Source organism: Anolis carolinensis, chromosome 2 (assembly GCF_035594765.1).
Source record: "Anolis carolinensis isolate JA03-04 chromosome 2, rAnoCar3.1.pri, whole genome shotgun sequence".
In the NCBI taxonomy this organism is placed as follows: Eukaryota; Metazoa; Chordata; class Lepidosauria; order Squamata; family Dactyloidae; genus Anolis; species Anolis carolinensis.
This window is the reverse complement of record NC_085842.1, coordinates 273346598-273373677: the sequence shown is the minus strand read 5'-3', so window position 1 is coordinate 273373677 and position 27080 is coordinate 273346598. Positions and strand designations below refer to the sequence as shown.

At 35.4% G+C, this 27080-nt stretch overlaps 1 protein-coding gene across 9 annotated transcripts in view; it reads left to right on the top strand.

Moving 5' to 3' along the window:
• The window catches only part of pam (peptidylglycine alpha-amidating monooxygenase), a 213217-nt gene that overhangs the window by 180086 nt on the left and 6051 nt on the right, over positions 1-27080 (top strand). For 6 of the 9 annotated variants that reach the window (XM_016994838.2, XM_008113969.3, XM_008113968.3 and 3 more), the window contains exons 15-23: positions 2082-2399; positions 6285-6414; positions 13227-13343; positions 14272-14344; positions 14908-15118; positions 15658-15858; positions 17904-18022; positions 21227-21326; positions 25963-26016. In XM_016994838.2, the coding sequence (XP_016850327.1) occupies positions 2082-2399; positions 6285-6414; positions 13227-13343; positions 14272-14344; positions 14908-15118; positions 15658-15858; positions 17904-18022; positions 21227-21326; positions 25963-26016 (1323 nt within the window). The remainder of the gene's footprint in view (positions 1-2081; positions 2400-6284; positions 6415-13226; positions 13344-14271; positions 14345-14907; positions 15119-15657; positions 15859-17903; positions 18023-21226; positions 21327-25962; positions 26017-27080) is intronic. The other 3 variants (XM_008113972.3, XM_062972227.1, XM_008113970.3) reach the window with 1 other exon arrangement.

Sequence of the window (27080 nt, the reverse complement as noted above, 5' to 3'; positions counted from 1 at the left end):
AATGGCAACGGCTCTTCTGTAGGCAAATGGGAGTAAGATTTAATGTATTTACTTTTCTATTGTAGCTTAGCCAGTTGCCTAGAGCTTTTACACAAGAGGATCAAACAGCTGGATGGAGCTGAACTGGTTGCTACTCTTTCATAGCTATTGTGTTAATATCAAAAACAAATAGGTTTAAACCTAACTGTATTAGTTTTAAGCAAAGGCAGTCTCGACTTGAAACAAGGATAGGTTCTGTAGGTTTGTTCTCAAATTGGGTTTGAATGTAAGTTGGAACAGGTACATTTTCAGTGTAACTCCAACACACACAGAGAGGGGGGGAGGGAGGGAGGAAGTTTTGGATTGCATAAGGAAGGACTAACACCTCTGTGGGGTTCGTTTAGCTGTCGTTTAGCTGTCTAGAAGATTTCACCTCATTTTCTGCTCCCATAATAATTGGATTTTGAAAATTTTGAATTCTTGTGGAAACAAGAATTGGCAATAAGGCGTCAGTGGAGAACCTTTTTCCCATGACAACTCTTCCAGGAGTGAATTTCACTTCCTAGAGGTAGATTTTTCTCATTTCCTGTTGTTTCACCTACATTTGTAACTAGGAGTTGTATGTAAGTCAGATGTTTATAATTCAAGGACTGTCTGTATTAAAACTCTCTTTCCTTCTCTCTCTCTCTCTCTCTCTCTCTCTCTCTCTCTCTCTCTCTCTCTCTCTCTCTCTCTGGTTTATTGGTTCATGTGGATCTTGGTTTTTTTTCTATCAAACTCCTGTACAACCTAGCATTTTTACATGTTTGCCACAGAGCTTGTAAACTGTTCTGAGGTTCATTGACATGGATAGCTACTGCAAATCTGGAGTGTTCAAGTGTTTTATTACATTTTGGAGACGTTTTGTATTACTGAAGTGAAATATGAAGGACTTTGGTGTAGGAAACATGGTCGGGTTTTTTCCTTACATATGATGGATATTGTGTCTTCTGAGTATTTTAATGAACTGATCTGTTTTGAAAATATGCATGCTGTTCCCACATTTTCTTAAGTGGTTGTATTAGCTTTATACCAGGAATGAAAATTATTTTGCCCTCAAATGTTTGAGACCACACCTCTCAAAATTCCTTATCATTGGTCATATTGACCGGAGAGTCACATCAAAAACATCTGAAGGCATAAAGATTCTTAAGTTTGCTATAAATTATGCTTTACATTCTTTGTTTCTACTTCTGATATCTAACTCACAGGAAACAGACAGAAGTAAAACCAGGCAATTAAGGAAAAGGCCAAGCCTTTTACTGCCATTTTTATATGACCATGAAGTATTTATTCAGCATAGTAAACATAAACTATTTATTCAGCACAACTAGTCCTAACTAACAAAAATATATTGGCTCAGTATGGGACTCAGAATAAAATAGGTAGCTTTCAAAATAGAAATGGTTCCAGAAATGTGTGAACTTAATTAAAGAAACCTGGATTTTATGGAAGGGTGGTTAATCAAGCTGATTTTGGAAGGAAAATCAGAGATGAGTAAACCTTTCTTTGTTATTTGATAAATTCGGTTCCATAAAAAAAGACAAACAATTTAGACCAGCACAGCATATCAATGGCATTTTCAGTAGCCTGTGTGACTTTCATAACATCTTGTAAAAAAATGGATACACTTTATTTGGGACTGGTTTTATTTTTGTATTTCTGCTTCCTGTGATTGGAGGGGTGCACTTTATACTTGGGAGCTACATTTCAGCGTGTCTATTAAAAGCAAAATTTCAGAGGTAAGTGCTCCAGAATTGTATTGCTAAAAAATCTTTACTGAAGTCTCTTGTCAAAATTGTGCTTTTGTTCCCTTGGAAAGACTTCCAAAGATGAGGAGCCTCACTTGCTTTGGTTCTGAAAAGGCACCGTAAAGACTGTAGCAGTCTTTGATTTATGGCAGGAGTTTATGAGCATCAGTTTTGAACCAAGCCAGCTTTTAGGAGTAACATAAAATTTCTATTCTTTGTCAAATTTGCTGCAAAAAAATCTTGCAATCTGCCTGACTTTTCTGCCCCCTTTCTCTTATCTGTTTTCTTTCTTTCTTTTTTTCCCCTGCACAGGTGATTTCTATTCACTCATTTCCAAGCTGCTAGGAGAAAGGGAAGATGTTGTTCATGTGCACAAATATAACCCTACAGAAAAGGCAGAATCAGATCTTGTAGCTGAGATTGCTAATGTAGTCCAGAAGAAGGATCTTGGTTGGCCTGATGTCAGAGAGTTTTCCCGTAACGATGAAAGGGCCAATGCCATTCTTGTCAGAGACAGAATTCACAAATTTCACAGATTAGAGTCCACTCTGAGGCCACCAGAGAACAGGCATCTTGCTTTGCAACAGCCTAAACATGGTGAAGGGAACTGGGAAAAAGAACTTACAGGAGGTGGGTTAGGGCTCTTTTTCTGTTACAATGTCCAATAATATAAATTGTACTCCACTTTTGTCAAGCTTGCAAGGGGATATCAAATGCTGTGTGCAGTGTGACTTTGTTTCTTTTAATCAAAGTGGTACATCACATTCTTCTTATACCAGATGTACTGATGAAAAATTCATTTGTTCAGTGTAAGAGTCAGCCAAGACTGAAGAAGTGCCTTAGTATTAAGGTCTATGATAAAAGTATTCTTCTTATGTACATGTGAGCTATTCTGTCTCCTTGATAACTAATGTTCTGTCCTTTTTTCACAAATTGATATGATTGCCACCCCGAGTCCCTTCAGGGAGAGGGGGCAGGATATAAATAAAGCTTATTATTATTACTATTTTCCATCAATTGTTTATAAAAGAAGAAAGAGATGTGTTAATAATATAGCATTTTACCATATAATTGAAAACTGACCTTGAAAAATGGTCACCATGTTTTGTTAAACTGAGTGATCAAATTTTAGCATGGTAAACAGAAGGATTTGATTTCCTTTCAATGCCCTGTCAAATAATAAAATATTTTATGTTATTTGTTGCATTTTGATATATCCCCTTATATGTCAACATGGTTATTACTTCTAAAGTAATATCTACAAACAGAAGGTGAGCACAGCCATTGGCTAAAGTTGGTCTAGTTCACTTGCTATGATGTTGGTAAGCCCTCAGCTTTTCTTCCTTAACCAAGAATTGGAGATAAAGACCTGTATTTCCTTTGCATGTTTTTTTTATCAAAGTTACTTATATGAATAACTATTATTTACATGAATCAGCAAAGTCCAAAAATATTTCAGTTCAGGCATCATGTCAAATAATTGCTTCTACTAATCAATATTTAGAATTCAGTTTAGAGGTGTTATCTATTTTATTTCTATCTTAACTGCTTTTGGCTTCAAAATTCAGTCCCATCTCTATAGTGCAGCAATAACCTAAGATGGAGTCATAGGGAAGGCTATACTTTATAAATTGAGACACCATGCCAAATGATCTTGATCAAGAACTAGAGCTTGCACATCTTCAAAGAGTTGTTCCTGATTCTAGTTTGGTTACTGACTACTAATTAAGATTTGTTAGTTCAGACATTATGTCAAGCCATAGCTTAAGTTTACTTAAATATGCCTTGGCTTAACATCTGAGTTGAGTCAATATCTCATTTGGTATTCAGTCTGAGAAGATTTATACCTACACTGACTATAGTTGGCTGAACAAAGGTCCATAGAAAAAATACTTGGAAGCCATTTGTTGCTTTGTTTGCACAGTGGTCACTTTGAAATTGGTCTTGTCTTTATGGCTAACCTAAAAACCTTCATAATCCTGCATGTGGTACATATTCACATTAATATTGGATGTACAGCAGCTGGCTTGAATATTGGCTTCACAGTATTAGCCATGGCTAGTGCTTTTATATTGCATACTCATCAGCAAAAATGGTGTTGCTTGAAATTTTAACTAATTCACCATCTTCCTAGTTATTATAATGTTTTATTATTATGCTGATGAATTTATTGTTTTTAATCATTTAATTTATGGCTATTTGTGATTGCTTTTAAATTTGTAATGTTGTTTTTGTATGGATTTAAGCCATTGAATCTTTGCCAGTGTTGTGAATTGCTTTGAATCTCCCTAGGGGTGAGAAAAGCAGTATACAAATGAAATAAATAATATTAGCTAAGTGTTTATATATGCAATTTTAAAGACTATCAAGCATTTAGTATATAAGGAAGTTCATAAAAATGTACAGGTTGAGCATCCCTTATCCAAAATGCGTGGGATCAGAAGTGTTTTGGATGTTGGAGATTTTTAAATTTTGTAATACCTGTATGTACATAATGAGATATCCTGGAATTGGGAGCTATGTCTGCGCACAAATTTCATTTCTGTTTCATATGCTGCTTCTATATAGATAATTTTATGCACACTATTTTAATAAGTTGGTGCACGAAACAGTTTGTGCACATTGAATCATTAGGAAAGGTTTACTTTCTCAATCCATCCCATTGGACAATTTTGGATTTTGGAATTGCAGGTATTGGATGCTCAACCTGTATCTGCATCTTGTGCTTTAAACTTACATCCTTTCCACATTTACCTGGAAGAAAGACCCATAAAATTATTGGAGCTTCCTTCTGAGTAGATGTTTGCAAGATCACATTATTATTCTTCCTTTACTGTTGGCTTCTTTCTCTCTGACAACCAACAAACGAATCAAACAAAAGGGGTAGTTGATAAATATTAGAAATTAAACCTTGCATTGGGCTGGATGTTGGATCAAGGACTCATGAAAGCTGCTTCCACGTGATTTTTGTGATTTCATCTTCACTGCTTTCCCCACATATCCATCTATGCAACAGGTTCCCTTGGCCTTTAGTTACATTTTCAGGAGTTGGAGTGATTGCCATGAAGAGGAAAGGGATGAAAGGTTCCCCGTTATTCATCTGTTTGCATCTGTCTAAGGCTGGATCTACACTGCCATATAATGCAGTTTGCAGTGTAGATCCAGCCTTAGAGAGTTCAGTACAGTTACACTGCACAATATGGGTCTATACCAGGCATGGGCAAACTTCGGCCCTCCAGGTGTTTTGGACTTCAACTCCCAGTAGGCTAATAGGAATTGTGGGAGTTGGAGTACAAAACACCTGGAGGGCCGAAGTTTGCCCATGTTTGGTCTACACTGACTACATAGTACAGTTTCTACAGTGTAGATCCAACCTATATGTGTATTCAACCCCTTATTTGAGGACATTTTGGCTTTCGGTTGTAATTAAACAGAGCATAGGAAATACAGGTTTAACTTTATCCTTGTTCAAAAATGCTGATTACAAAAATGAACCTCCTTTTTGTAGGAAGATTTCATTTGAAGCTTTAAAAATAACAATTGTCTTTGGACTATGGTAGCATTTCTATAATATTTTTTAACTTTTGGTTCCTTTTTCTTCTATAATCTATCTGTCTTTCTGTCAATTTATCATCAAGATTTCTACCACATTAAAATCTATCCTTTTTGTTACATAAAATTGCATCTGAATGACTGTATTAGACTACAGCTTGTAGTAGATTTTGAAAAAAAAACATTTCTCCTTTGCATTAGGAGGCATAATGGATGTTAAGTTTAAACAGTCATAATTCAGAACTGCTGAAATTTTCACATAGGTCTAGCTCTTTAAATTAACCATTGCTGCCTTACAAAGGGACCGTGAAAAGGGGTTTGTGAATACTGTGTATGACAGATGGCTGTTAAATACTGCAAGTCTGCTGGGGATCATTGTGTTTTTTCACCTTTCCCTCTTGGGATAGAGTGGGGAATGGAGGTCAAAGGTTAAATATCCAACAGTGAAAAATGGCATGCACGTTTATATGCTTGGATTGTCAGAATTTCTGTGCACACTCACTTGGAAATGTTCCACTTTCATCAGTGGGGGGTATATCCAAATACACATGCATAATACATTGTTCTGTGTTTCATTGTTATGGTCAGTTCAATTTTGGTTGCACGTAACTATAATAAAATCAGTGTGTCTGCTTTTGTAATAAATTTCATCCCAAGAATAATATCCATCTTCAGTAAGGCAAACATTATTTTATGCTTCTCTTGTACTGTTTTGAAAGGGTGCATCTTATACGTATCCCACTGAACTCACCTTTCCACGTGCATATTGGGAATTGAGTTATATGTAACATAATATTACATACACCCCTATTATTGTTTTTATAGTTTATATAATGTGCCTAATATTTTTCATGTACTGTGTGCGGATTTAAAAGAGTACACTGTTTGCTTTCTAAAAGAGATAAATTATTAACAATGTGTGATGAGTAATTATTTTATTCATATATTATTATAACATTTCAGATTTAAAAATAGAAGAAATAACTGACTGGCCTGGAGTAAACCTTAAGCTGGGCCAGGTTTCTGGGCTGGCCTTGGATCCTAACAATAACCTAGTCGTGTTCCACAGAGGTGATCACGTCTGGGATGCAAAGTAAGAAAAATATTTTGTCAAAATTATGTGTACTTTACTACTTCTGTCTGTTTCTCAAACCTGTATTGCTCCTTTCCAATGAATAAAGATGGTATCAGTGCTTTTCATATTAAACTATATATATATATATATATATATATATATATATATATATATATATAAACAGTTCCTGACTGGTTTTAAATTGAGGTGCAGGATGGAATTACTATATTGGTGGGAGCTTTAGGGGGATTATTGGACTTACCAGATTTATTTCAGCAAATGTTTGAGCTTGAAACACAATTTATGAAGAAGATGTATGATCATTTCAATATCAGTTGATGGTTAGGCTAAACAAGATTTTATGCCATCACATATACAGGTTTTGATGTATGTGAGATTTTGTGGAATGTCCACTTAAATAAGACATAGTTTCCACTTATATTTCTGTGTGTGTGCTTTTATGTATTTTTATTTTGTTGAATTTTTTACAAAAATTGTGATTTTTTTTTTACAACCTAGCACAAATAGTAGGATCTATTTCTGGTTGTGTTGGTAATAATGATGGCTGTAGGGTCTGAAGATGCTTTGAAATAACGTATTTTTAAAGGTAGGTGTAGTCTAACAATCAGTTCTGCTACTCTAGCCCTGGTAACAAGTAATAAGAATAATGATTCTCTAAACCCAGAATGCTTACGTCTTGAGGATAAAGTGGAGATGATATAGTTAGATCCATGTGTTTTAATTTTCTTATGTACAAATCAGTTAGAAACTACATTGTGGAGTGTTGGGCATAGCTGTAAAAAATAAATGGGACATTTATTGTGAATTTTTTAAAGTCACACATTCACTTTACTAAGCTCCTGTCTTCCCAAGGACATCATCGTAGCTAGGCTATTCAATTCAAAGTGCTGGTCTTGACCTATAAAGCCCTAAACGGTTCTGGCCCAATTTACTTATCCAAACGTATCTCCTCATATGAGCCAGCTAGATCCCTAAGATCATCTGGAGAGGCCCTCAGTCCCACCTGCCTCGCAGGCGCGGCTGGTGGGAACGAGGGACAGGGCCTTCTCAGTGGTGGCTCCCCGGCTGAGGAACACCCTCCCCACAAATATCCGACAAGCCCCAACCCTTCTGGGTTTCAGAAAGGCTGTGAAAACATGACTGTGTGCACAAGCTTTTAACGAGTAATACGATAACGTCGACATGGTACAATTTAAGGCTGAAGCATGATGTTTTTAGACAAATGGATCTAATTTACATATGTTTTAAAATTTATAATGTATTTTAATGATGTATTTTTATAGTTTTAATTGATGATATGTACTGTTTTTGTTTTATTATTATGTTCTTGGCATTAAATGTTGCCAACTGTTGTAAGCCGCCCTGAGTCTCCCCAAGTGAGAAGGGCGGGGTATAAATGCTGGAAATAAATAAATAAATAAATAAATAAATAAATAAATATGTTGTCGAAGGCTTTCATGGCCGGGATCACAGGGTTGTTGTATGTCTTTCGGGCTGTGTGGCCATGTTCCAGAAGTATTCTCTCTTGACCTTTTGCCCACATCTATGGCAGGCATCCTCAGAGGTTGTGAGGCAATAAATAGGCTGGCGTCTGGTATGCTGGCTGTGGAAAAAGCCTTCAGGGTTGTTTTGGGGGAATGTAGAGGAAGAGAGTGTTTAGCATCCATCAGCATGGTATTTTTGTTTTTAAACTTATATCACTGCCAGCCACTTCCCATATGTTTGAGACATAAGTAGATATTTTTTTTAAAAAACTATTCCTTAGGCACATTCTCAATTGGCCATGATACAACAGTATCTCCAAATACTGTATTTTAGTGGCAGATTATTTTGCAGCTACAATGACTAAAGGAAATGGCACTTTCCTTTGTAAAAGTAGTCTTTTAAAGGCCTTAATTGGATAGTTGTTATAGATATTCTAGATCTAGAAGGTGGTATTACTTTTTGTGATTTTCAGAGTGAATGTCATGTTCAGATAAATATGAGTTTCATAGCTTTGTTGTAAGGATTATATTTATCTTGATCTGTATGATTATACCGATTACAAACCTAGTAATACATCAGAGGTGGGGAACCTTGGATCTTTGTGCTAAATCTAGCCATTCTGGGTTCCAGTTTGGCTCTCTGGAGTTCCCCACTGACCTTGCCTTGTCCTTTGATATCATGATTTTGTATTTTCTATGTATTATCTAGAGTTTTCGCATACTTTAAAAGGCTGAAGTATATCTCCTGAGACTTAGTTATTGGCACAAGCATATTTAAAACTAAAATCTGCTGCTATTTGGGAGATTTTCCATCTCACCCCAGTTTGCTTTTGGCATATCCACAACTATCATCCAGACCCCAATAATATCTTCCAAATTGAATTGGGCCTTCTGACTGAAATAATTTTGCTACCTTTGGAACACATAAATTGTTCAAAAATGGATAAATTAACAATGTATATCTCACTTGATTGCCTTGTATTTTATCACACTTGTAAATCTTGATACTTAGTAGCTTTATGTAAGGGTAGCATACATACTAAGACAGGTACAAACAGTGTGCATGCTAAAAAGCTATTCCTCAGAATCCATGATGTTAGACTCATCCTTGTAATGAGATATTAATCTAGTTCTCAAATGTGCAGGGTTTTTTGTTTCACATGTATCATGATTTCACTATCCTATATTTCCTAATAACACGATCATACTCAAATAAGGTTGGCAGAATTCTGGTTAAAGTGTGTTGCTAGAGATAGATCCATATAATTGAAGTAGTGTTTAATGTTTCATATATAATGTAGCATCATTATATCTGTTAGTAATAGTATAAATCAAATTTCATGTCATTGCTGTAGTAAATATTTGTCTAAAATTGGGAAGACCTTTTTTTAAAAAATAAGTAATCTATGTGTATCCAAGTTTGTATCACTAATAAGGAAACCGAATCAGGGGAAAATGTTAATTATCAGAAAGTATAGCTTTACCTGTTTTTCTTCTCTTGAGGAAGCATTTCTTATCAGTCTTGCCTAAATATATTCACATAATCATAAAATTAATGCAGAGTTATTAATTGGGTGTAATGTCATAAATGTACTCAATTATTGGCCTTAGGAACCCTCCTCATTCTTGCTGGTTGATTGCTTGTCTGTCATACAACAAGGAAGAGGCAAACAAATTATCAGTGCTTCAGGCTCTGCATGAAATGGGAAAAAATCTATTAATAATACATGAACATTAAAGTGTATATCTCTACTAGTAAATGCGACAAGCTGTTTGAAAACATTAAACAGTTGAACAGTAAGCACATGATCTAGTATTAGTTATGTTCTTCCAAGTATTCTTCATACTAGTCTACCCAACTCTCCTTATTTTGGTAGAGTAGCTTTGGATTTTGTACAAGTACTGTATTTCATCAGTTCTAAGACACATGGGATGCATCTTAGAATTGCAGGTGTATTTTATATGTTTTTGGTGGTGGTAGTCCTGAAATTGGGGTGTGTCTTATAATCAGTGGCATCTTACAATTGAAGAAATATGGGTATTGTTGAAATTAAGGCATTAGGGTGCCCACATTTTTTCCTGTGTGTTTTTGAGGATACAGCCTATGAAGATACTGCTGGGATTTTTATTTATTTATTTATATCACACTTTATCTCTTCATACGGAGACTCAAAGTGCCTCACAAACAGCGGCTCTGTTCCCACAGTCCAGTATTAACCTAAAAGGTGTATTTGCATTAGCTCTTTTGAAAATTGTGTGTGTGTGCGTAATAAGCTTTTCTCACAGAAATATTGATGTTTTAACTCAATCTCAGTGTCATCAGGAAAGACATATAGTAATTAATGGGGCTTATGTTAATTATTATTAATTAATACGTTAATTATTACTAAGTTTGAATCTATCCTAGTCTACTAACTCTCACTATATTGTACATTATTATAGAGAACATATAACTCCCTACTTGCAAACACTTCACCAGATTTCAAATCCTGTTTATAAGCCTCTAACGAACATTTGGTTGTCCACTGCTGAAAGAAAAAGCAAAACCAGACAGACCTCTGATACAATCCCATAATGGAGGTCTGTTCTATTAACAGTTCTTATGCTGCAGATTGTTTTTGTGCACAAATCCTAAGAAATTAGACATTTGTTTTATCCTGGATTCAGGTTTCAGATAATTTGAGAAAAAATAATAGTAGAGACTGCACTACAAAACAGTTGATGTTCTTAAGGATTTTGTACGAGGGACCTCACAATCCCTAGGTTGCTCCCATTGTCCCCACCATAGCTATGAAAATGAAATGTTACTCACCCTTGTGGTGATTCGTCTCCAGCAGGCATGTTGGTAGCCCAACAAAGAAATAACAGAACTCCAAAACCATCATTTGGGATTCGCTTTGCTTGAGTGCAATTGTAATAATGTGAAAGCTCTTTTGAAATGTTTATGGCTTCACAGAACAAATAAAAGGTATTTCCAACAGATCCACTAAATGCATGATGGATATTTTTTTAATTACTGAGTACTTAAGATTTCATTTGCAGATTATTTTAATAAAGAAATCAATGTACTAATCAATGAAGTACAAACTGATCTACCACTTTTCATAACGGAAGGCAGTAATATAAATATTTGATGGAAATCCCACTCTTTTATTGTGGTGATGTACAGTATAGGGTTAATAATTTGGTTCACACACACATTAAAAGTTAGCAAGTAGGACTTCTGATTTTTTAAAAACCGATCTCTATGAACACTTAGGAGTTAGTTGATTAAATAAATGTTAAATTTTGAGGTAATACTTGCCCCATGGATATTTTCTTGCATCTTATTTCGATATCTCTCCAGCTTCTTCCCCAGCATCTTCATTGTTTCTGTAACTAATGCTCTCTTTACCTAATTTTGTTAATCAGTCTTGTTTAAGCAAAGTTGGAGTTCAGCCATGTACTGCCCATTTGGTAATAATGAATTGAATGGTTGGGGGATTGTTGAAATTTAATGCATAGATACTCCGCATATTTGTTTCTGTCCTCTACTTAAAGCTGTTTGTACATATTTATTTATATAAGTCAAACATTACATAGTTTCCAAGGATTCTGATCAGAAGGTAGCAATATCAGAACAAGTATCGATTTCTATCAATTTGCAGATTTCATTTTTTTTTTTTGGTTTTAAGTAAGTTGTCATCATACTAGCATAGGGGTTTTCTATTTATAAAATTTGAAGAGTAATGGAGCAGGGTTTTTTCTCAAGATTTATAAGTCAGAAGAAAGCAAGTAATACTGAGAATCAATTGGATTAATTGGGTTTTGTGAAGAGTCAGTATATGGGCTAAATTTCACTGAGATTAGCTAAAGGGTTTTTTTAAAGTAGCTGATAAGTAGCCCAATCTTTTCAAGTCAATTCAATCACCTTATCACATATGGCAAGTATGTCCAGTGCATTTCTGACAATAGACAGGTATAAGAAAACTAATAAGTGAGAATGGAACCCTCAGGAAATCGCACTGCCTGAGAAACAGATCATTGTGGGGAAAAGGGAGGCCAGTAGAATCACTATGCTGCAATAATGTGCAAGAATGTTTAAATATTTACTGAGACAAGGTGCCTCTATATCTGGAGACACCCCATAAGAAAATAGATATTTTCAAGTATGAAAAACATTTAGCAAAACATGTGCAAGAATTGGGGGAACACAAAAAGTTTGGGGGTTTGCATACCAGTGTTTTGCACCAATAAAGGTATATTGCACAATACAATCCTTAAAAAAAAAACACCAAATCTCTACCTTTGTGCAAAAAAAGCTTTGCAGACTTTTCCCAAAAAAGTTCTAAAATGAAAGATACCCTCAAAAATATATAAATATTCATTTCTAGAGCTAATATTCCATTTATGCACTCAAACCAAGTTAATTATTTTCGTGAATTATTATGTGTGTGGGTGAAATGGAGTGTGTTGACCAAACACTACGACAAATTTTCCTTTCCAAAATTAGAGGAATTCAGTGATTAAAAAACCTTGGGTTAAAACCAGAGTCAAATCTGTTATATGATAATTTAAGCTAAGACTGATAATATATGTGTCACATGATGAGTAATTATTCTGTCCAAAGTCACAAATTTCACTTATTTATACTTTAATAGAGATGGGAATTTAAAAAATATATAATTAAAATATTTAAAAAAACATTTAATAAATTAACATGCCCAAATAATAGGCAAGACTAGGAAAAATGAACCCACTCATGAATAAAATCACTCCTTGCTTTCTATGATTTTCTCTTGAACTAGCCACAAAACTGAATTATTCTCATGAGGCAGGATCCTGGGGCAGGAGTAGCCTTCCTCATTGCTGCATCCAATACATTTTGATGTGTAGGATAGCTTCCTTTTAACTGTCCCATTATTTCAACCTAGTTTGGTTAGCTGGAGCTTTGTTCTAATTGATGGTTTTTTAATGTAGGGTTTTAAAAAGGTGTCATATATGTGCTGCTATAGTTTTCTTACAATGCTAGTGTTAAAATTGTGGTCCATTCCCGAGATCCTTATACCCAAATGTGTGAAAGGATGTCTATACACTTATGGCGAAACAGATGCTGTTAACCTAATGCAAATGTTGCTATGCCAGAAAATAAATCCTTATCATGTGAGAAATCCCCAGGCCAATGAGCACAGCGTTGCCAGAGCCACAGCTGAGTACTTGGACAGCGATACTGTTTGAAATGTTATATGTTTATAGCTGTGACATCTTCTGCAGAGATTTTATTGGGTACTAACATGTCTAACTTAGTATTTTCCATATTAAATGCTTTATTTGTTTTCTCTTTAGCTCTTTTGACAATAATTATGTTTATCAACAAAAGGGACTTGGACCAATCAAAGAAAGTACAATTCTTGTACTAGATCCTAACAATTCAGCAATTCTTCATTCCACAGGAAAAGATCTGTAAGTCTTCTTTACAGTTTAAAATATTAATATATTCTGAAAATAGACACATTCTGCATTTTGATAAACATGATGGAAACTTTTCATTACAAACTTTTAAATTATATTTTGTTTATGTTTAGAAACAACTGGTGTTCATTCTGGTCTTCACTGCTGTTTACTCTCTCAAATTGACACTAATTGATACTGAAAATAAATATTATCTGACCCTCATAAAGAGGAAAAACAAGATAGGCCATTCTTTGATTTTGGAAAAAATGGAATAGTCCAGAATCAGTATCTTGGACCGGTTTTACCTTAAGAAGAATATTCATGGTCTGAGAAACTTGCCCCCAGGTTGTGTAACACCCACGTGTTCTGCTGCTTGAAGATTTCTGGTTGACATCTACTACTATAGCTGATGGGAAGAATAAATGCTATAATAATAATTTAACTAGAGTCGCAAATTTCATATTAAATTACAATTTTATGTAAATTGTTCAGATCTTCATCCCTGGGAGCAATGTACTTCATGCATTGTTGTAATTTTGTCATACATCTCTATTATTGGAATATTTAATCCTGTTAAAGGTGCATACATTGTTTTGGAAAAAATATCCAGGATTATACGTTGCTAAGGACATTTGCACTCTGTATAGAAGTACATTCTACATATATACAGAAATATGGTCTAAGAAAATGCTACATTCTGAATTTTGCCCAGGTAGCATGGAGTCCAATCCATTACTTAGGAATGGACATAATAATGGGAGAAGATTGAAGGGAAGATAGAGGCAAGAGCATGTAATTTCAAGAAATTTGCATAAGCAAAACATTTATCCTGCAATAATATAAGCCTCAGGATACAGTCAGTATGATGTCTGAACAGAACAAATTATTCTGCATTGCCCCCCCTCCTTAATACAGTTTTCATTTATTTTGTTCTCAGATTTTATTTACCGCATGGCTTGAGTATAGATAATAACGGCAACTATTGGGTGACGGATGTAGCTCTTCATCAGGTATGCAGAACTGGCTCCCAAAGTACTGCACTAACTCTGAAATTCTAGATTTAACTAGCTTCTGTGTATTATTAACAACTTGACAGCATCATTTTTCTCAGAGCGGTGGAATATTTGCAAAATGTTCCACTTAGTTTAGCAATCATGGTTTGACATTTTATGCAGACACACTACTGAATTACCTCCGTTACTAACTTGGTGATGGATTTCTAATTAGATTCATGAATGTTACTGTATATATGGTTATCTACAGAAAAAAATACTTTCTAGAGCAATTCTATTCAAAATGGTGGTCCCTGAACCAGTAGCTATGCTCAGACCATCACTTATCAATTCCTGGAGAGTTTCCAAGAAAAATAGAAAAAAATGTAGCCAATAGTGACAACTACGATACTAGTCCCTGGCATACTGGAAAAACTAATTACTTGTCTCCTACATGAAACAACCTGAGAAGCACTGTTGTAACAGAAAGGCATGTGGTACTTCCTATAAACTAACTTTTTATCTTTGCCTGGCTATAATCTAAAATTAAATAACCAAATTTTATTCATCTATATTGATAGGTATTCAAACTAGGACCACATGCTGTAGAATCTCCTTTGCTGACTCTAGGGAATGCGTTTCAACCTGGAAGTGACAAAAATCATTTCTGCCAACCAACAGATGTAGAAGTGGATCCAATTACTGGCAATATTTATGTGTCTGATGGGTACTGTAATAGTCGTATTCTTAAGTTTTCTCCAACTGGAATGTTCATCACACAGTGGGGCAAAGGTACTGAATAGAAGGCTATTATTATTTTTTTCTCTCAATGGGTTATTAAAGTGTAGACAAGATGTAGTCAAGCAGCTAAGTGTGCCCAACTCCAACTGAAATCAATTAGACTTAAGTACCTGTGAGTTTAAGATCATGTTTTAAAGTGAATTGCTATGTTTAGGCTGCCTCCCCAGAATGCACATACATGTTTCCTATACAAAATCCCCTCCTAGGAAGTTCACATATTATGGACAGTATTTTGTTTATGTTTGCTTCCTATCTTGTGTAAAAGGCACTGGATTTTCTTTTTTGCAAAAATACCCAGTTCTTCCTGTAATATTTATTTGAAATGAAAATGAGATTCAGTTCTTGATCCTTAGAAAATGTGATTAGGAACCTGAGTGTAACCAGTGTATAGTTTGATATTTGCTGTCGTCAAACAGAAGACAATTTCAAGTTTATATTTTGGCATTGTTTTAGCTTATAATTAAATATTTCTGACCACAAAATTATTGTGTTCAGATTTGTTGGTCCTTAAACTGACATTTCTTTTTCAGAGCCTTCCGTAGGTCAAGCTAAACCGAACCAGTTCAACATCCCCCACAGTTTAACGCTTGCATCCGATTTTGGTCATCTGTGTGTAGCTGACAGAGAAAATGGTCGGATTCAGTGTTTTAAGCCAGAAACTGGACAATTCGTTAAAGAAATCAGACATCCATCATTTGGAAGAGAGGTGTTTGCCATTTCTTATGCTCCAGGTAGTTACTTTTAAAATATAGATTCATACTTGAAATCTCTCTTTCTTGTGACAGCAGAAGATGTAGCCTTTAGATATTTTAATGTAGGATATGACTAAGATAATTAATGCATTACTTTGAAGTGCAAAGACTTCTGTTGCTGTCTGATCCTCTCTGTGCTCCCTTGAAGCTTATTCTCACGATTTAATATGGTTGAAATGTTTTAATTGTATTTAATAAAAGCTTTGATTCTTTAACACCAAATTTAAGCAGAGCATGTTTCAAATAGAGGGGGAAAGAGAGAATTGCTTGAGTCCTAAGTAATGTGCATAATACAGCAATGTACTTAAAATAATTTCTTAAAATAAAACAGCATAATGGAGAAAGGAAAATCAAATGGAACTGTTGTGAGAATGTGAAAGCATTTCCGATGTGAAAGCCCCTTTTAATTTGGCCTTCATTCAGCCCCCCCCCCCCCCATTTTACTCTTGTTTTTGGTATACTGGTGCCCACCTTAATAATGTTACTGTGTATAGTCCTTTTTAACTAAAGTTATTTCCAAAACAGTAATCGGAGTTCATATTATGTTATTATGGCTTTACCCTGTTTTTGTTTTTCTTGTATATAAGAAAGTTCCAAATTTTCTGCCTTCTCTGTTTATGTAACCATCTCTTTTTTTCTCTCACACCATAATCCACTCACTTTTTGATAGCTAACAGTGTATAAAAGGGAAGGCAATAATAAATGAATGTCCTTGTTTATAAATACATGAGTAGTTATTTCATTAGTGGCTGCAAATTCAAAAAGCTATTTCAAGTGTTATTACAGAGAACAGCAAAATATTTCTACTTCAGTAGAGGAAGAAATTACAGATCTTGACATGAGTATGAGAATATTGCAGATAAAATGTCTCAGTTAATAACCAAAGCTTAAAGGAGAGGGTTGTAATGTGAGAACATAGGGTTATATTCTGCCTTCCCCGGTGAAGCACCCCTAATCTAAATCTTCACTCTTAGCCTGCAGCTGTTTTTTAAGACTGAGAAATGTATGTTGTGTATTCAAGTTATGGAACTCTTGCATCAGTTGTTAGTAGTGTAAGAGGTAAAGGCACACCTTGCCTGAAGCCGTTTCTTAGACTGCATAAGAACAATGTAAGAAAACAGGGAAAAATGAATAAATATTCCATTAGTGTCAGTCGTTTCTCTTCAGGGAGGTATTTTTCTATCAAGAAAAGATCTGTTCTGGAGAGTTAAGAATTGCCCGAATATAGAAAGTAGTCATTAGAAGGTAATTGTAAATAAATATTTAAAGGTATAAAAAGGCAAAGAACAAATGTCACTATTCTGGTGTTCCAAACAAGAGATACTGCCTACAGATTAACACATCGAAGACCACTAAAAGATTAGTGGCAAGTGAGCCATTGGTTTTAGTATAATACAACAGAGAGAAATTATTATAACCAATGAATCTTTTGAGTATTGTTAATTCAAGTCGTTATGAATGTATCTTTTAATAAGTTACCTATTATTCATTTTACTATAAAATACACTGTAACTCTGCTGCCTTCTTAATATTTACCTTTCTCCTTCATTACAAAAGTCTGATCCATACACCCACTGCTTCATCTCTTGGCTTTGTCAAACATTATCAACACGTTTTTTTCTGCTCCTGGAGTGAACAGGCTTTATTACAACATGAATATATATATTCATGTATATATTATGGCTCATATCTTAATTAACATAGGAAAGGATGCTGTTTTTCTAAACTACTTACACAAGGTTCCACTCTTCTTTTGGGTCAGTTCTGACTTCCTAATTCTTCACCAGTTTTTCCTAACTCTTGTTGCTGTGAAATAGTTGTATTATGTTGTTGGGTGAGATCTGAATCCTATTCTCAGTATTGAACAACTGTTACAGAAGACCATAAGGCCCTGTAGTTGGTAGCAGTCTGGCTCTTTAAGACAACCTTTCCCTGCCATTCATTGTTGTGCTTCGACCTTGTTATGAAAAGAAAGAATACACTCACCACATGCAGCTCACTAAAGAATGAATGTATATTTGTAGGAGGTCTGCTGTTCGCAGTTAATGGAAAGCCTTACCCTGGAGACAAGGAGCCACTACAAGCATTTGTGATGAACTTTTCAACTGGAGCAATCATTGACACTTTCATTCCACTTAGAAAGGTAACATGTGGTGAAGCATCACTTGGTTTTATTAAAAATGCATGAACTCTCATTTATTTTTCCTTCCTTTCCACGCCTTGTGCACCTTTCAAACTTTAGCATGAACATTTTCAAATTACCTATAAGGTGAAACTGAGTTATTCTGCTTCGTTAAATTTTGAATGTTAGATTGTAGAGCTGTGGCACTTATATCCTGTTTTCCCAATCACAGTCCTAAAATGAGAATGTGCTCCCTGAAATTATATTTTAGGACCCTTATGCATGGATGAGTGAAACATTTAGTAGCATCTTCCTCCAACATATGAGATTAACTCAAGGACACCATGGTGTGGTTTGGATGTGATATTCAGGCATAGTTATAGCATTATGCTAATGATCCTTGGGCCGACCTCTTTTACTGCCATGACACAGCTTCTTCTTGGCTTTGTGACTGAAACAGTAGGTGCATCCCATGAATCAAATATTGTCTTGGCTCCCCTTAAGCTTTAGTGTTATTAAAGTTAGTAATCTTGGTGTGAGAAGTCAAACAATTTTGACATAAATCACAGTACAGATCTGTTTCCTAAAATGGACAGAACTTTATCATGAATTGAGGGTGAAAATACCCTGATAAAAGAAGATTAGATGGGAAACCAATCACTACCATGTCTGCCCAGTCTCCATTTCAAAGGTGAAAGAAAATACATGTTTGCCCTAAATGTACGTGCTTAAAATTGAGCTCTTTATCGAGTTTTAGTAAATTATATAAAGAATATCTCCCATTCAATGTAGAGGAATCCTATACTTTTCACCAATTATAATCTCAAATTAACTTTATGCAGGTTTAGTTAAGCTTCCTTTTCAGAATAATTGATTCATTGATTGATTTCAATTTTAAAATCACTGTGTTGTGCTTTTCAGCCCCCATGTAAGCCTCCAATGCAGTTTAACAGAAATATATCCAAAAGCAAAAAAAACTTCCAACATTTTATCACTAAATACTAAGCTGTATATGTTACTTTGAATGGAAGCCATTAGTTACCAACAGAATATTCAGTATTGAGTAAAGTTCTGGATAAGATACAAAGTTCTTCTGAGAGTATTGAGCTCCAGTTAGACTCCAAGTGAGCAGTAAGATAAACAAGCCCCGGTTGTGAAATTTTGAATGCATTCTTGCATGCTGAGCAAAAAAGCTATTCCTTTTGAGATTTTCTGACTGATCTGTGTTGCTTTGGAAATTGGAATTTTCATGAGATAAATCTTTAAAAGCATGAATTTAAATTTCATACTGACAAAGTGCCTACATTATTGGGAACCTTTGTCTGGTGAGAGATCAATAACCTTCTGTGGTTAGAGAGAGAGGGAAAGAGATGAAGGGTTTCTAGAAGGGGAAAAATCTTTAAAGCAAGAAAATGATCCTCCAGAGAAAGAATAAGAGAGGCTGAGAAGCCATCTGTACTTGATTCTTACTCCTGGGCCCTAGCTCTGCATTGGAAAGTTAATAGAGCATGCATGAAAGCCATTTGGAAACTAGAGCTTTGCATCATAAGGCTGGATCTTGATTTGTCTTTTTCTTGCTGTTATCACTGTTTTACTAATAATTTTAGAATCATAACATTTTGTAAATTGATATATGTATAATTTTAATAATATCCACCTTCAGGGCCTGGCCTTAGTTGAGAGGTATGATAAAAAAACCCATTATATATCATGGCCTAATACAATAGTGTCACTTATATAAAATGGCAAAGCCATGGATTGCTTTTTCGATTTCTTTTTTTTAATATTTTCAAGTCATGTTTGGTTGAATTCGTAGATACATAATCTGTGGATTATGAGGACCAACTGTACATTGTTGCTCATTGTCAACTGCCACTTTGCTTATATGTATGGTGAGCCCTCTGTATCCACAGATTTTGTATCCATAGATTCAACCATTCATTGCTTGAAAAGATTTCAAAAGAAATTCCAAAAAAGCATGTATTGATTTTTCCATTCTACTAAAGAGACACTGTTTTACAGTACCATTGTATATTATGGGGACTTGAGCATCCACAGATTTTGGTATCCATGGGGATCCTGGAACCAAACTGCAGTGGATACCAAGGACACACTCTATTTATGTCTGTTTTTGTGCTTGTTCGTGTCAATAATAATTCAGCAAAAAAGAACCTGGCCCTGCATTCACTAATCAAGCAAGTTTAAATTGTGCCACACGCAGTTTTTGGCCTAGAATTTACTCAGCACACAACTGCTTATTGCTTCAGATGGAAATTTCTTTTATTTAATTATGCCACAGCCTCAAATAAAGTAGAGTTCAAGCCAGGAAATACATTTGATTTGTTAAGCAAAACAGAGAAGACAGATTTTACTAGGTCTAGGCCAAGTCTGTTCATTATTTGTTTTCCCTTCTTTCTACTCTGAAAATACCACATAAGAGCTACTTTTTCAGATCAGATCAAAGGTGCACATCATCATCATCATCACAGTTATTATGTTTATTTATACTCCACCTTTTTTCTCCACAAGGAGACATTTTACTCACATGTTAGCCAGTCTAGCAGGATCTGAATGCAACACGACAAAATACGTATAGGGTTTACAAACTAGAGGATTAAAGACTGACTAGTAATCTTTTTTGCCATAGTTATATGAATGAGGAGAGGGTGTTAAAATATTGTAGCCAATGAACAAGTCATTAGCTTTAAATTAAGGATTCAGGTTTCAAAATAATCTAGGAAGTTTTCTAGGCTCATGAGATCTTATGCCTGTAGTTTGTTCACTTTTGGTTATAACACAGGAGGATGTTGTATTTTCTTTGATTTCATATGTTTTATGCATGTATGTTCATGTTGTCCTTCCCATGTCCTGCTATCTTTTAAGAATCCAGATAGCCTTTTAAAAATGTCAGCCATTAATAAATAATAGGACAGGGGCATAGATTGATAAAATATTGTACTAGACCAGTCAGAAAGACCATTTTGTTTGAACTCTGGGGGGAAATTTTCATTCGTATTCATGTAGAGAAGGAGAATGCTATCATTTGATCTTGTCAGTCTACCTCCATGCTTCTGCACATGCTTAATTGAACTTGAAACTCTGCCAGTTACACTGGACCAGTACAATTCTACATCTCAATATATTGAATTAATAGGGGCAAATGGTTAGATTTTATTCTATTGTGCCAATTTCCAGTTTTAATAATTTGCCTGTTTACCTTGACAGAGTTTTGAAATGCCACATGACATCATTGCTTCAGAAGACGGGACAGTGTATATTGGTGATGCTCATACTAACACAGTATGGAAATTTACATCCACAGAAAGTAAGTTATGCTTCCTGTAGACCATTAAAGGTATCAGTCATTATTTTTAGACATCTAAACTTTACCGGTGGCTTTGATTTTGTAACCCATGTCTACAAGGTGCCTTTCACTGAGATATTGAAAAAGTGTTCAGGAAGAGCATTTGGATCCTGCCAGTATCTGACCAGCAGTTACAAAATTTCCTGAATGACAACTGCTTTCTCTTTTTCAACAATAAGAACTTTAAAAAATGCAACCTGGTTTTTGTTTTTTACTGGGGATGTAGGTGGGAAGACTCAGAATTGCTTTTTCCTTTTTTTCTCTTAGAGGCTCACCAAAAGAATCTGCAGTATTAAATGCTATGTTGCCAAGCTTGGTTTATTAATCCTGTAAGAGAGATTGCTTCATCCCCAATTTGTCCCTCAGCATCTGGCATTCAGTGTCCATTGACAAGCCAGCTGAGAATTGTAGTCACTTCACTGACCGAACAGCTTAATTTCCACTTTCCTATGCCATTCTCACATCTTGTTAAACCTAAATAAGTTGCTCCCACTGGGACACTACTTGCTCATTAAAGCTGGCATTTGCTGCTGGCAGAAGGTGTCTCCTTCAGTGCTTCTGTTTTTAAAAATGTATAAACTCACCATTTTGTTCTATGCAGATTTTGGCACACAAATTTACATCCTGTATTATTTGCCAAAAGAAATAATAATCAAAGTAGCACACAATCACTATTGAGAATGATAAAATTAATATTAATAACACCAAATTTGGATCCAGAATAGGTAGAGTAAAAGACAAACAAATGAGGTTTATATATGTAACACATAGTGCAAACCAATGCTTTCGTAACAGTGAGAGCAAGAGATGAAATTACCTGGCAGGTGGGCATTGTGTTTTCTACTTTTGTGTTTCTTTGGTTTCTACTCAACTTTCTGATCCAGAAGATGCTTTAAGGCATCCTAAAAATACCTTGGAAAATAATTTTAAGTAAACTATCTCAAAAGCACATGCACAGTTCCCCAAGAGCTGCTGTCATAGCACTGTTTTGGAAAAAGGAATGCTATTATTTATTATTATTATTTGCAGTATTTATATTCCACCCTTCTCACCCTGAAAGGGGACTCACATACACAGCAAACATTCACTGCCGTTTTTTGACATACAAGACAGACAGACAGACAGAGGTACTTCTACATTTTCTGGTATCGGCACCTGGAGGTTATGCTCGATTCCAGCCACAGAGAAGTGCTGTCGCTCCATCCGCTATGGCAACGAACCCTTTTGATTGCAGAAATTTCCCTCCTTGTTCTTTGATTGCCGGCATTTTTATGGTGTTGTTAAATACCTACTGCTTTTTAAGAGGTGCCTAATTTCTCTACTCACAGCTCCGCTGTTTTCAAACTGCTTGTATGGACAGTAAGCTAGGCTGTTGGGTGCTCCATCTGACTCAGGCTTCAAACTTGCCAGCCTTCTGGTCGGCAGTGATCTATTGCAGCAGGCAATTAACCAGCTGTGCTACAGCCAGCCCCCTGCCTCCCCAAGATGGCTGCTCCTATCTCTCCTACCAACATGCAGGTTATTCATTGTTTGTCTTTGCACTTTTCATTCCTCGACCCCAGAATTGATTGGAGGTTTTTCATTGTCCTATGGCAAACACAAGAGTTATCCTGGTCCCTAGATAGACTTGTTGGACATACTTATGGTTGGCTAGATATTACAATAGAAAACCAGTGGTGCTCCCTATAATAGATTGCTGAAAAATTAAGCTTTTTATCTCAAAGCAAGATTTTGGAAAACTTGAGATGGGTTAAATTTAAACTATGTGACTGATTTACTGATGAATTTAAAATAAGATAATCTCAATATTCACAAGTCTCGGTTCACTGGTCCTGGTCTAGCATAGTTATAGAATGGGAAGGAAGTGCAATGGACATCTAGTCCAACCACTTGATAGGTAGGAACAGCCCGCTAAATCACTTCTGAGAAATGACCTTCCAGATTCTATTTAAAGACATTTATTTTGAAGCATCCGGTGAAGGAGAGTCCATCTCCTTCTGCGCCTCCTGTCAAACAGATCTTCTCACCAGGAGGTTCTTCCTAATGTTCATGCTTAACTCCTTTTCTTGGAAATTAAATCTGTTAGTCCATGTCCTATAAAACGAACTGCTTCCATCCTTTGCATTATTTGTTCAGATATTTAATTATGGCTCTTTCACAATCCTCTCTATGCTAAGAAAAACATACCAAGTTCCCAAGCTATTACTCTTTCCGCTTGGTTTCTAGACCTTTACATTATCTTGGTATTCTTCCTCTGGACACAATCCAGCAAGTCAGTATCCTTCCTGGACTGTTAATACTTGACATATCTGATCAAATCACAATAGAGTGGCATTCAATTTGAATATTATAATCCTGTTGATATGGTATAGTATTGCATTGGTTTTGTTTTTTATTTTTTGGTACAAACAAGATTTTTTCCCCGCGTATATTGTTGTTGAGACAAATGTCCATTTTGCATTTGTGCATTTCATTTGTCTTGTCTAATGGTAGCATCTTACATTTTTCTTTGTTAAATTTCAAAACTTTTGTTATGTTTCACCCAATTCTCCAATCTGTTAAGGGCAATTTTGAAATCTGATCCTATCCCCTAGTATGTCAGTTATTTCTCCTAATTTGGTGTCACCTGCAAATTTTCCCAACTTCTAAGTTGTTTATAAGGATGTTGAACAACAAGCTTGAGACAGAATCACATGGCACCCAACCTATCATTTCTCTCCATAGATGAGAAGTATTTGGGTCTGGGCCATCAACCAGTTAAAAATCCACCCAACAGTAACATTCTTTAACCCATGTTATTCTAGCATACAGTTGTTTGAAGAGAACCATATATTTTGTGTTTGTGTCTGTGTGTGTGCGCGCACAAGGCTTCTTGTTTTTTTAATAACCATGTAGTCATCTAGAATGGGGGGGGGGGGGTTGTAAAAAAGCTAACATGCATTTTTTTTCAAGCATCAGTTTTCAAATAGCCAGTCATATTGGGGTGGGGGTTTGTGAAGAATTGATATTTTCTGCCTAAAGGGTAGCTAGCTTATATCCCAAATGCCATGTGATTTTCTCATAATAAAAGTGGAGGCCTGTAATGTTTTGTCACGAAAAAAAAACATGCATGTTTATACATGTATGTCTCTGCAGAATATTTCTCTAAAACATTTCAGAATATGCAAATACCAAGTTCTGCACGTACTTATCCTGTATACTGTTATATCCCTTATACTATTTTTATCCTGCAACAGGTAGGAAACTATATAGATCCTTTTTCCTCACATGCAAAGATGAAGTAGTCAATATTTGTCATGTGCAAGGAAAGGTCTTTCTGATCTCAGGGAGTTCAATGAGCTAGCGTAGTAGAACTTTTTGCTCAAAAACATCTTGTATTTTAACAGTATAACCTGTTGTTACATTAGCAAAGATAAAAATGTATGGCAGCAATAAATCATCATAAATACAGTACTATGTTATCTTCAGGTTTTCAGAAAGATTGATGATTCTATAACGGCTCAGCTCTCTTGTACACTCTTTCAAATATCAGGTTCTAACCAGATTGCAAATTAAAAGCACTGAGAATTCTGTCAAAAGCTTTGAAAATATGAGGACACCAAGTTTAAATTTTGGTAAACAGTATCTGTTGCTTCAATTTCCAGTTGCTCCTATTTTACTTCATTTCTTCCAAATCATCTGACAAACCAGTCCATGCCAAATTACAAATGTATTGTGTAAAGGAGGAATATGTGCCCATTTTCATAATGTTGATAATGTTTCTTAATCAGAAAAGACAGACTTAATTTAAGTAAAATATTGGGGTGTAATCGAGTGAATGTGTGGTATATTATGTTGGGTTTCTCTGTAGCAGGATGTGTTTGTGTTATCTTAACTAATCTGTTTTGACACATGTCATGCTTAATCTCAAGCTGACTATCCTGTTATCTTGGGCTGGAAATCTTTCAGAATATATTTTGAAAGAGCCAGATCTTGAAATGTTAGATTTTTAACTGAACCAGACACTTTATTGATTACTCTGATCACTGAACATATTCTTCTTGTTGCAACAGTCCAGATAGGTTATTGTGAATTACTTGTAACTAACAGGTTACTGCTACTGTAACTATCTTGCCACTGGAATATATAAGAAAATGCCCTGCAATTCCCTCAAATGGGCATTTTAAACATTGTACCTTGAAAAATTCATGTAAATGTAAAAGACCTGACAAAGCAACTCTTTCTTGATGCAGTGTGAGGTAGCCAGCTGCATAACTTCTGTCGTCATACTCTGCTTGCTCAGTTGGAATTAGCACATGCCCCCAGTAATGAGCAATAGGAAAACTATCCCTTTATCACTGAAATGTAGTGAAGTAGTCATGATTGTTACAAGCCAAAAAGTAATTGCATTACATTTGATTACTGCAAAAAGTAAGTGTCAAAACAATTCATAGGAAGCAGAGACATATTATCTATGTATGTTTGTATATGTATTATCAATTAGGACCAACCTTGTAATCTTATTAATGTTATGCATGCTTGTAAAGGCAACTGTATGTCACAAAGAATGGTCCTTCACACAGATTGCAGTAACCTTTAAGCCATTTTTGTGTTGCAGAAATGGAACATCGCTCTGTTAAGAAGGCTGGTATTGAGGTACAGGAAATAAAAGGTTAGTCTTCTCTCAGTGACAATTTTATGGAGAAAGGGGATGGGTTGTATAATTCTGAGTTAGGTGATGTACTGTGATCACATTAAACTGTCTTCCGGTAATTGTCTGAAAAACACTTGTGTTAACAAATTAACATAACTTGACACATCTGAAATATATTGATAGTCTTAAATCCCAAAGCACTCAGAGCTGTGATCCATTTCTTATTGGCAATGCAGGTAGAGTCAAACCATAACCAGCCCTTCTTTTAATGTTCTGGTCAATGGATTGGAGGGAATAGGGAAATTAAGTACGGAAACATTTACCATTAGGGAATGGTCTAAATATTTCCTAAAATCTTCAATTAAAAATTCATATTAGTGTTAGATGCCCATGTGTATCAAAGTTAGATAACATAAACCTAAATCAAATGCAGAGGTACTCAGTCTGCTGGAATCCATCCCTGCATTGCATATGGATGCAAGTTACTCAATACATATTAATTTATAGGCAAGAACTCCACATGTCTTCCTGTTCCTTCAGCATGGTCATTTGTCGGGGGTGTTTTGAATGCAATTTTCATGCTTCTTGCCTGGGGGTTGAACTGGATGGTCCACAGGGTCTCTTCCAACTCTTTGATTCTATGAAGAATGACAGGGAATTCAAATGGGGACTAATACTTAGAAACTAAATGTAGTGACTGGAAGGGCTAATGAGATAACAGTGGGGCAACACAATGACAAGTATTTAAAAAGTAAGAGTCCGCTATTCTAAAATATTCTCACTCAGAATTACTTGTTTTGTTGTTCTATTTCATATCGTTACATTTTTAAAAATACCTGTGGATCTAATGTTGAGCTTTTCATTGTGGTCTCTGGAACTTATATGTATGGGTCAATCTCCAATGGCATAAAGTATGTTCGGAAACGTGCAAAAATGAGCAATCTTATTAATGTGAACCTTGCCCACCCTTCCACATGTAATAATAATAATAATAATAAAACTTTATTTATACCCCGCCACCATCTCCCCAACGGGGACTCGGGGCGGCTTACATGGGGCCATGCCCAGACACCATACAATAT